An 11,166-nucleotide genomic window follows, 5' to 3' on the forward strand; every position below is an offset into this window, starting at 1 on the left:
CACATAGGGGCTGCGCATGCATGCTTCAACATTGCCAGGGAATAAATTTATTTGTTCATTTTTATATTTAGCCAGAGCTTGTGCAAGTCACCACAGCTCTTGTGCATTCATAAGTGCATCACTGAGTCCCCTGTGGACTTTTCTCCCCCATAGACTTGGAACATCAAGTTTGGTATCATGGCGGGCAATACGGAAGAACTTTCCTGGTTATCTCCCTCTGTGCTGCGACCAAGGTGCACCTTGTCTTTAGCAATAGGGTCCGACCGTCAAGCTACAGTGGGAAATCAGGAGCAGCAACAGCGGCCTGAGAAGGAGCTGCTTTTGAAGTGTTTGTTTAGTGCTGTGTAGACAAGGTCTTGCTATCCCACTCAGACTAGCCTAAAATTTAATACGTATCCTAGGATGGCCTCAAACATCATAATCCTCCTGCCTTGGACTTAAGTGGACATTGGGCATTGCTTTTATTGACAGGGATAGAATGCTATTTTGAGAAATGAGAAAGATTAAACTCTTTTCCTAGGCTAAGTCCATAACTACCAGTAAATTTAACATATAGACCATAGTATCTTTTGTAAAAGTCAGTTAGTAGGGGAATCATGAGTGGTTTGACTGGACAGATCAGAGAACCAGACAAACCTCAACCCTGAACACCACCAGCTGTGTGACCTTCAACAAATTACTAACCCTCTCTCTGTTCTCTGGTTTCTTTGCACAGCTACTGGAATAATAGGATTGCCGTAAGGATTGAGAAGATGTTATTGCAAAGCAGAATATAGGCTTGGAATGTGGAAATATGGTGACCATTCAGCCAGCTTTGGCAATTAATGGCATTATTATTATTTGGACTGATAGTAGGTAAACAGGGCTAGACTATCCAGTCTGAACACTTAGCGAGTCACTGAAATTAAAACACATCTGGCAATCAAGTCCCTGCCCTTACCTTTCTCCACTTCAACACTGATCAGTTCTTCCCTCATTTCTGTGACCCTGGCAGTTCTTCTCTTAAGTGGTTGGACACTTTGGATGGATTCTAGACTCAATCAGAGAGCCAGTTCAATAGAGTGTTTTCAAGAGAAAATGCATTTAGTTTGCCAAAACCAAATTGCTTCCTACACAAGGGAGTAAGTTCAAATCATAAATGGTTGATAAAAATACAGGCGTTTCTATTCTCCTTGCTCCATATGGACTACTTAGTTATTAACCTTACATTTACTCGTCCGAACAAAGAACCCCCACTAAGCACAGTTTTAAAAGCGGCTCACCTTCAAACTGCTCACTTTCCCAACGGGTGACTAAAACCTTCCTGACTGACTCAACCCAGTTCATTCCACTTTTTTCCTACTCAGCACGGGGTATGCGAATGGTTTTTTAAATGTCAAGTCTTCTTAAGAGTGCTGGGCATATTTTGAACTACACGTTAATACTGCAGGACTTTCTTAACGCAATCTGTCCTCCAGGCCAGTCGCAGTATATCTTCCCGTTTCCAGTGTGACAGTAGTCCCCGTGGAGCCCTCAGGGGAAATCGCGTCACTAAAGGTACAGGTGGAGGTGGGTGTGTTTCAAACACAATCAGTTAATTGACGTGTCACAAATGGAATGGCCCTGTCTCCTCCGCTCCTAGTTTCCCAGCTTGGTCTGTCAATATCTTTATGTTGCTGATAGAGAAGAGAAAGGCAGCTATTAGATCAAACGTGGCAAAGTCTTGTCTCTTCATGGAGCCTTTGTTCTGGCCTGACACCCGGGCATATGCACTTCATTTCCGAGTCAGAACCTCCCAGTTTCCCTGCCTAGTGCTGATGCTGGCGTGGTATCCCCTGCCCCTCGGCTGCAAGTCATGCCTTCTGCCCTCTTTCTCTGAAGAGTGCCACACCCGAGCTCTCTGGTTAAGAAACCTCGAGTGAGAGCCACAGCACGTTGCCCCTCCACACACACTCCACCTCCCGAAAAGCATTTCTCTGAGAACTAAGAAGGGAAATGAGGTTTCTCGTCTGTGTCGGGAAGTATCGACCTCCACACTTTGGCCTCCTCTGTTTGTCAAGACATGAATTCAGCTCTCGTTGCCCTCGGCTATCACGGATGGAGGGCTGCACGCCCTGGACACGGATCCGGGCCCTGCTTCCCTTTGTTCCTTCATACTAAAGGTCCTCGGGATGGCTTTCATTCTAGCTGATCCCCAGGAAACACTTGTGGGGGCCTCCTTTCAAATCACCTTCTGCAGACAGGTTTCTGATTGAATTCAAGGCCACATCCTGGGCGTCTGGTTTCTATAGCGCAGAGAATTATTGCTCCTGACATGATGTTCTGAGTTCTGAGAACACTGCTGTCATATTGCATTTTCTGACCATTTTCCAGGTCCCTCCACACAAAACTCCACGTGCGTGTGCACACGTGCGTGCACACAAACACGCAGAGCCTTCCAGTTCATCAGACTCCTTCCTCAAGTCCTTATACATTTTATGATCACACACCCTGGGGGAACCAAAGTTACCCCAGTTCCTCAAGAATACAGAGGTGCTCAAAGACAATAAACTGACTGAGGTGCTGTGGCATGCTGGAGTGGGGAACAGAGGTGAGGACTGCATCTCAAAGCCCCCTCCCCGACAAGTCCTCACAGGGGCAAAGTCAGTAGTGAAGTCAAGTTAAATGGGTGGCCGCATAGAGACACTCTTTAAAGGCTGCTCAAAAATTGGCTCCTGGGTGGCTGTGGTGGCTAAATAGTGAGCACTGGATACAGACAGGTGGATCCACAAGTTAAACCTGCAGTGGGTTCTGAATTAGAACAACCAGTGAGACAGCAAGGGGAACGAGGAGGTGCGAACGATAGAAAAAACTGACACGGAGCTTTGGTGGGAAGGCAGACGGCAGACACTAAGGACTGTTCTATGCACATGCAAACATTTAAACAGAAAACAGAGAGCTCCTGCGAGGGCCCTATCTATGTGCAGAGCCAGCAAAAAGCCCCTGTACCCTGACGCCTGGCCTTGGCACCTACCTATTTGGTTCCAGGGGCAGAGCCTGCAGGCCTTCTCCCCTAGGGAAAACCAAGTCTGGCTGAGTAGTGTCTGTTCATCTGATTGGAAGCTCGGTCCAGACAAAGGATTGAATTCCGAAGTCCCTCTGTTCCTTCTCTACGGAGCACTCGGGCTTTCTGGAGGTCTTAAGAGAACACCTAATCAATCCATGGGACAGGGAGGAAGAGGAAGTAGAGCTTTCCCACAGGACATGGAGAGACCAAAACATTGTGCACTCACTGGCCCAACTAGACCTCAATGCAGGTACAATCCTTTGTGCTGATCATTGAACCAGTCCTGGGAACTAAGCCAGTCCTTGTCCTTACCCGAACAAGGAACTAGCCTTCTTAAAAGATGGCAAGCTTGGCATTGAGTGGGCTGCAGGGCAGGGGTCCACTAGGAAGTCAGAGTGGAGCCTGGGGCTAGGATGCGATGCTTGGTGTCTGATCTGGGCCTGTGCTGCATCCTACACTGGTCCAAGTAGAAGATTGGTACCTAAGGAAGCAAAGAGGTTTAGGACGGATGGAAGTTTTATCTTCTTCTCGCATGTCACTTGTCTCCTCTTCCACCTCCCTTCCCAACAACATCCTGCCCTTTCCAGGCACAGCTGAACCCATAGGAAGCCCAAACCCAGCACTGGCTGAGCAGGAGCATGGCACCCGGTCTTGATTGCTCCTTGTCTCCCAGGCTCCATTTGTAGAACAGTGAAGTCGGTGTGGTTTCAGGCCTGATTCTGTCGTGCACCTCAGCAACCCCTAGCAGCTGCCCAGCACTGGCTGAGCACCCCCCCCACATTCCCCAGAAACACACACACATGCACCAGCACTGACTTCAGCTTGTTCTGTGGAATGAGATTTAGACAGCCTCCCCCGCCCCTTTTCTGCAATCATCCGCTTGCTCTGAAATGTGTGGTGTGACTTCCCTCTGCAAACCACAGCAGTCCTAGCTCTATGAATTCCTCTTCTTTTCCTTGCTCATCCCCCATGTTCCCAGAGAACTCAAAGGCTGGTGCTGAGAAACAGAAAACACGGGGGAGGGGGGGAAGGGAGACCGAGACAGAGAGATCCTGGTACACTAACAGTCTCAACTCCAAGAGAACAGCGTGCTTACTCCAGCGCGCGCAAGTGCGCGTGTGCACACACACACAGATGCCAGACTCTCACTCCTTGAAAGCCGTTCTCTCACAGCTCCCTTCTACCCCCATGAGATTTCACTTTTCCACCCAGAAGCTGGACGCTCCCAGAGCAGGGGCCATTGGTCAAAACAAAAGGAAACCCGAAGTGCGGCTTCTGTGGCTTCCTTCTTCAATCTCCAGCCGCCTTCCTTTGTTGTCACCTAACTTCCCACCAGACTCCGATCTCCCCCTCCCCCGACACAAAAAAAGTCACCGAACCCTGTTTAAATTGATTACTTTATTGACAGTTTACGTACAGAAGTATTTAGAAAAGGACGTGAGCTCCGGAGTCAACTCCTCCCGGGGCCACCCACGCTTGTGCTGCACTTCGCCCAGAGCCAGAGCGCAGGTCCAGACGCCTGAAACACACCCCTCCCCTTCCGCCACTCCTCCCCTTCTGCCCCCTCCCCCGCGCGCGTCTTTCCTAGAACTAAAAACTGATCCCGCCCGAGTCCCCACGCCACTCCCGCCCTCTCCCTCCCACCTTCCTCGCCCTCCTCCCGCCCGCCCTCCCGGATCCCCTACACTACATCACGCTTTACAGGACACCGACTTCTACAGCCCACACTCGGTGGGGACTACACGCTGGGCAAACTCACTTCTCCTGGGAGGAGGGGACCCAGGGGCTCCCTCCTCCTCTCCGCACCCGCTGCTGCCCGTGCTCTGGCCCCAGTCATGCAACCTCAGAATTCTTATTATGTGCCCGGGGAGTCACACTTAGCTCCCTTGCTCCCAGCGCGTTTCTATGGGGCTCTGGACCCCCTGGAGTTGCAAGAGCCACTTTGACGCGCCGCTCACCAGCCCCTGGCACCTGCAAGACATTGACAACGAAACTGGCAGGGGACCAAGCCCGCACCCTGCGAGGGAAAGGGGTGCGTGGCCCCGCAGCGCTTGAAATTAGGAGAAAGACAGAAGAAAACGGATTCCGACTCTCACACCTGACACACTCACACCCAGTTTCCCAGACATTGGGAAGGTTGTGTTAGCACCAGACCCATGAATGTCGCTGTTTTTGATAACAACGAAAATAAGAAAATCAGTGCGTTGAGTTGAAAGGCGTCCCAGAACCCCAGTTTGGCTCCAACTGTACAGAAATGGGACAGGCAGGGAGTAGGGATGGAGGGAGGCGAGGATTTGGATCATTGTAGGGAAGGTACTTTGAGACTAAAAATTAGCCGGCTTCTGGCACATGCAACCTTGAAAAGGCGGAGTGGGGTCGAGGTGAGAGCCACAGCGCTCCACGCTGGGAACCTGTCCTGGGGATCGCGGGCAAAGCCCAGAACCAACCCCATTATTGTCAGCAGATGTAGCCAATGACTAGCGTGGTCCCCTTGCCTCTACCCGGGGGGTGAGAGGTGGGTTTCGTTGATCATCATCGTCGCGAAGGAATGGAAGGCATAGACGGTTTTTCGCTGTCTGTGGGTGGTGTCTGAGAGGAGGTAGGCGCCTGTCTCTGTGCTTTGGGGGAGGGGTGGGGATTCAAACCCGCCAAGAGGATGACGGTGACTAGCGAGAGACCACTGAATTCGGCCCACTCCTGGAAATCCTTAGTAGTGACGCCTAGGGAGGGCTAAAGAGGAGGCTTGGGGGTGGGGTGGGGTCCCGTGAGGATGAGAAAGTCCTGCCGTCCCTAGGCTACAAGGTACCCAAGGTAGAGGTGGGCAGGCCAGGCGTGCTGGGGGCTCAGCCTGCAGTCTGCCTGTAGTTGCCGTTTATCTCCTGGGCGATGTTGACGGCCTCTGCTCCCAGGGGCAACCGGTCGCTGTACTCAGAGCCAGCCTCGAACTCTTCTTGGTTGGCCTTGGACTGAGACTCCACCAACGAGCAACCCACCAGGCTTTCTTCTCTCTGCAGGTCCTCACTTGGGTCTCCCTGCTCCACATCTTCATCTAGGCCCTCCTCCGGGGCCTCCTCCGGCTCCTCACCTCCGGCCTCGCCACGGGCAGGGTAGCTTTTCTCAGACTCAAGGTAGGAGGCACGCGGGTCAAAGTCGGCGGCGATGCGTTTCTCCATAGGGTCGGGGGCCTGAGGTCTCAGTATTAAGCGATAGGGTTTGCCCGGGTGTTTGGCCAGTAGATGGCAGCAGGCGGCGCCCAGCAGGGGCACGGTGGCCAACACCAGGAGAAACACACTCACTGTCACGATAACCAGCAGGGATGGCAGCTCTTTTTTGGTGGAAAACACCACTTGCACGTGGCACGCCTCGCCCGCCAGTGCCAGACACACAGAGTAGTTGGTGCCAGGCCGCAGGCCGCGAAACCAGTAGGCATTGACCCCTTCCTCAACGCGTGACCACTGGACCGCTGCACCACCACCCGCAGGGCACAGATAGAGTAGGCGCAGGGGCCGCCTTCCAGACCGCCGCGCTCCGGTAGCACCATCTGGCCCAGGGCTCCAGCGCGCAGCAAGAGGCGTCAGCTGCACCCGAGCTTCACGCTCGGCTACATCCAACGCGATGACACCCAGCTCAAAAACGTGCGACTTGAGCTCTGAGCTCTGATTGAATGCATGGTTAGACACATACCGAGAAGGGTCCCCATGGCCACAGTGCTTCTCCCCCTCCGAATCTGTAGGGATCTGACCTCCCACCTGCTCTCCTTCATCTGTCTCCTCCAGTTCCGCCTCGATTTCCCCGAGGACGCTGACCCGGGCCAGACCTTGGCCTTTGGTTTTGCCCTCAGGCTTGTAGGGCAGGACACTGTTGCTACGGCCCTTAATAGTGGTCTTGCGCTCCGAGGTCGGAGCCTGCACGTCAGGTTCTCCCCCTGTTCCAGGAGCGTGTTTTGGCGGCCCCGCTGCAGCCACGCTCACCCGCACTGACGTTGAGTTGGTACCCAGTTCATTGTGTGCACGGCATGTGTAGACGCCTGCCTCCTTGGCACTCAGGATGGGCACCAACAGAGAGCCGTTTGCGAGGGCCAGGAAGCGCGGGGTGGCTGGAGGAGCTGGCCAAGCAGGTGCAGGAGTCGGGGTTGGTGCCTCAGTCTGTGTAGGCGGATCCTCATCTCCATCACCCTCCCCATCCTCTGCCTTATCTCCTCCATCTTCTTCCGTGCTGAGAACCGGTGACTCTAAGACTACAGTGCCACCCGGGATCTGAAGTTGCCATTGCAGCCGGGGTGTGGGGTGGCCTTCCGCCAAGCAGTGTAACATGAATGCCAAGCCTGCTCGCAGAGGGGTTCCAGGCGCCTCAGGCGGCGGCTCCGCGCTCAGACGCACGCTGGGAGGTGCGCAGGGCAGGGCAGGCAGGCGGTGCACCGGCACGCCCTGCAGCTCAGGAGGCGAGGCGCACGCAATAGAATCAGGCTCGGGTAAGGAGACCCGGGTGCTCGCCGCCCAGGCCTGCAGCCACAGGAGACCACAGCTGCAGTGGAAGGGGTTGTGATAGAGTTGCAGGTGAGACAGCGCGCTCAGTGCGTCGAACGTGCCAGGCTCCAGGGTACGCAACCGGTTGTTGTTGATGCGCAGAGAGCGCAGGTCGGGCAGCGAGCCGAGTGCATCCCGGGGCAGCGATCCCAGGCGGTTGTGGTTCATTTTCAGCAGCTGCAGCGCGCTCAAGTTACGAAGGTCGCTCCAAGGGAAGTTGGATATGAGGTTGTGGCTTAGGTCGAGGTTCTTAAGCTGACTCAGCACCGCCAATGCCCCTGACTCCACGGTGCGCACCTCACTGTGAGCCAGCCACAGCGAAGTGACCTGTGTGACGTTGACGAAGGCCCCCCGCCTTAGCACCGTAATCTTGTTGGCGGACAGACTAAGCGTGGTCACGTTGGCTGGCAGTCCTTCCGGGACCTCGCGCAGCTCCTTGTAGGCACAGTCTGCAAATTGGTGGGCGTACTTGTCTATACAGGCGCAAGGCTCAGGACAGGCTCTGGCCACTCCTAGCAAAGCCCAGGCCAAACACAGGGCTCCGAAGGAATCCATCACGACTCCTGAAAAAGTCAAGGTGACGAGGGGTCATTTACGCCACAGCTTTCTGTTCTCCCCTAGCAAACTCTATCTTCTAAACCTGTGTATCCTCCAGAAAGCTTAGGTACGAATGGGGCTCGATGAAAGCCTACAGATTTAATAAACGCGTGCTTTCAGGACCCTGTTTTGCTTCTCCAGAGGGCATGGAGCATGCTTCCCTTACCCCATCTGTTCCCTCAGCTGGAGCTGTCCCCTCCAAAGTGTCCAATGCCTGTGGTCTACAGTGAGCCCCACGCTAAGCCTTCTTTCTGCAGCTTCATTAAACCCGGTGAAATGGATGGAGGTGCAGAAAGATTTTTCTTCAGGACTGGCTGTCTTCTCTGGAATCCTTTGTCCCAAGCACAGCACTTTCACGCACTTCCTTACAGGCAGTGGCAGTGCAAACAGAAGCTTAGGCATCTCCTTGCAGCCGCCAACTGGCCCTGGGACTCTGTCCACAATGAATTACATAGACACAAAAACATAGGCACCCAGACATTTACACCATACACCCCAAGACCTCATTGTTCTCTCAACTCAGTGCAGCTTTGTCACAGCATTCTCCACCCAGAAGCAATGAGCTTTTCTGTTCACAGTGAGAACTGACAGAGACAAGGACACAAGTCCTCATGTGACCCCCCCCCCACAGGGACATTGGTGCAGCCCTGCCCTCCTCTGAGACCAAACCCTGAGCAGATGAGCAAAATGGAGAACTTGTGGAGTGTGGGGTGGGTTCTGGGGTAGCCTCCACCCACTTATAGCCTCCTAGCTTCCCTGCCCAGGGCTGCAGCTCCCCTCAGGGGAGAGCCACAACTGCTTAAGTATTCCTCCATCTAGGAAAGAAATCCTCCCCCACGCCTAGACAGAGTATGTTGTGGGGCCAGTCACTAAAGATTCCTCTTTGTATTCCACAGAGCTCAGGTAGACCCCTACCACCACATGTCTTTAAGGGGACAAGCCTCTCGCTAATAAATTTGGAGAAAGCTCAAGGTTCTCTACATTTCTCCACAGACTCAAGATACCTGGGTACATCTTCTATCTCCAGCCACACAAATTCTCTAACACAGACTCCTGGCCCAACTTGAGATTACTGTCAGTCTTGGCGGAACCCCTCCAATGTCTGCTTTTGAGAATAGCAGGTCCCCTTGTCCCTTTTGCTCCTAAGGTAGGCACCTCCCTTCCCTGTTCCTTCCAGACGGAGGGTCCTCCATGCTGGCAGGAGCTTTAGGCTGGACCTACCCTGTGGGCTGAGGTTGTGGAGTCAGTCGCTCCACCGCTTACCTGCTGCTCTCAGACTTGCACTGTGCCGCCTTCTGGCTGCAAGCCCCTCTCCAGACTCAGGTGACAGTCCAAGGGAGCTTCTGGCATCTGTTGCTGTGGCAGTGGGGAAAAAACGGGCAGGTCCGCGTAAGAACTCCCCCTTGCCCTGAAGTCCTACTTCATTTTTTTTCTTTCTTATCTGTTCGCCCCACTTCTCACTGCCTGCAGGTTGGAGAGTCGTTGCGCGTCCCCGGGCTCGGCGGGAACGCGCCCAGTCTCCTACCTCGTGCCGCGTTCACATTTGTTAAAGCCATAGAGATCCCCACACACCCCATATCAAGGGGCTCCATAAGCGCACAATCCTAGGCTCAGCCCTTCCCAGCCCTATTTTCCTCAACATTTACACACTCGATGACATTGTCACTCTTTCTGGTTATGCCTCTAAATCCCTCCCCAACACACACACACACACACACACACACACACACACACACACACGCCTTTCCACACGACCTTCACAGGTTAGAATTACCCATCAACATGTAATAGACACGTCAACGCGCTGAGTTCTCGCTACCTTCACACACATTTTCACAAGCACACCTTCACTCGAACACTCACCGTTCTCTTCTGCGCGCACACAAATATCCGCGCTCACTCACCCTCACGCGCCCGTCCCGCCAGCGCCCGCGAGCTTCGCTGCTAATTGAATGCGAGCCGTTCTACGCCCCGCAACACGTGAGACAAACCATCTTTGAAGAATTTGGGAGAAAGAAAGGCATAGGACTAGAGGGCGTGTCTTTGCCTTTAAACACTTTCTTTCCTCCCAAAAGCAAGCAGTGGTGCAAAAAGATCTCCAGCGGGACCAGCTGAACTGCGCTGCCTGGCTCGCTCGGACCCTTTCCCTCCTGCCGGCTGCTAGCCTCCCCCTCCCTGAAGCCACATTCAACACGATGCATAATTGATAGTATTAGCAGAGCGCCTCACCCTCCCTGTCATTTTTGCTTGGATCTGGGTAGAAATAAACCCTGGTTTCCCTTCCACCCCCAATCCCCGCCAGACTAACAGGCTAGCTGAGAAGGTGCATCCCTGCAGGGTGCGCGCAGGGGAAGAGACTCCCACCTCCCAAACCCGTCGCAGACCTTGCCCAGCCTCTTTAACTGGAACTCCACCGCCGGGTCTTTTGTGGCAAAACCAGTGCGTGCACTCCACTGTCCGTGGGCCAGCGAGTGCTCACCGTATTGTAGGTGTTGTCCGAGCTCCTAGGTTGAACTCGTTGGGGGTGTCTCACTCAGCCCTTGCTTGCTGCAGGCTAATAGGGCACTAAGGTTGCCACTGTCAGTGGCGACAGGGGACCGGGATGGTTACTAAAGCGTCTGCTCCTCTTTAGTACTGTGGACTAGGGACTTAAGACGGGGAGCATTTCCTGCAACCCACTACCCAGTACCGTTAAAGCATCTTCAACAAGCATACCATCAACCCCTGCATGCTCATACACCACACACACACACACACACACACACACACACACACACACACTTCTATTAAAGCCTAGGCAGCAACCACCACTCTGCCATCTCACACCCCCATGTAACAGCTGGCCTCAGCAGACTCTCGGACTCTCTGTTCTCTTTGGCAAACCCTGGGCATTTCATTTAGCCATAAGCAGGAGGATTTGAAGAGTGTCTAAGATTTTGATTAAAACTCACCAGCTCACTCCCCTGCCTATGGCATCCCAGAAAACAGAGCTGCTAGCCAGAACTGGTTAGGGGGAAT

General features: G+C 53.7%; 1 protein-coding gene across 1 annotated transcript; it reads right to left on the minus strand.

Annotated features, from left to right (window-relative positions):
• Positions 1 to 4,723: 4,723 nt before the first annotated feature.
• Positions 4,724 to 9,561, minus strand: Islr2 (immunoglobulin superfamily containing leucine rich repeat 2). Its single transcript, XM_050151923.1, has 2 exons — positions 9,412 to 9,561; positions 4,724 to 8,114 (listed from the first exon to the last, which is right to left on the minus strand). The coding sequence occupies exon 2, from the start codon at positions 8,104 to 8,106 to the stop codon at positions 5,869 to 5,871; it is 2,238 nt and encodes a 745-aa protein (XP_050007880.1). The 5' UTR covers positions 8,107 to 8,114; positions 9,412 to 9,561; the 3' UTR covers positions 4,724 to 5,868.
• Between the last annotated feature and the right edge of the window lie 1,605 nt (positions 9,562 to 11,166).

This window comes from Alexandromys fortis, unplaced genomic scaffold (assembly GCF_014885135.2).
Source record: "Alexandromys fortis isolate MF-2015 unplaced genomic scaffold, M_Fortis_MF-2015_v1.1 scaffold_70, whole genome shotgun sequence".
NCBI classification, from domain to species: domain Eukaryota; kingdom Metazoa; phylum Chordata; class Mammalia; order Rodentia; family Cricetidae; genus Alexandromys; species Alexandromys fortis.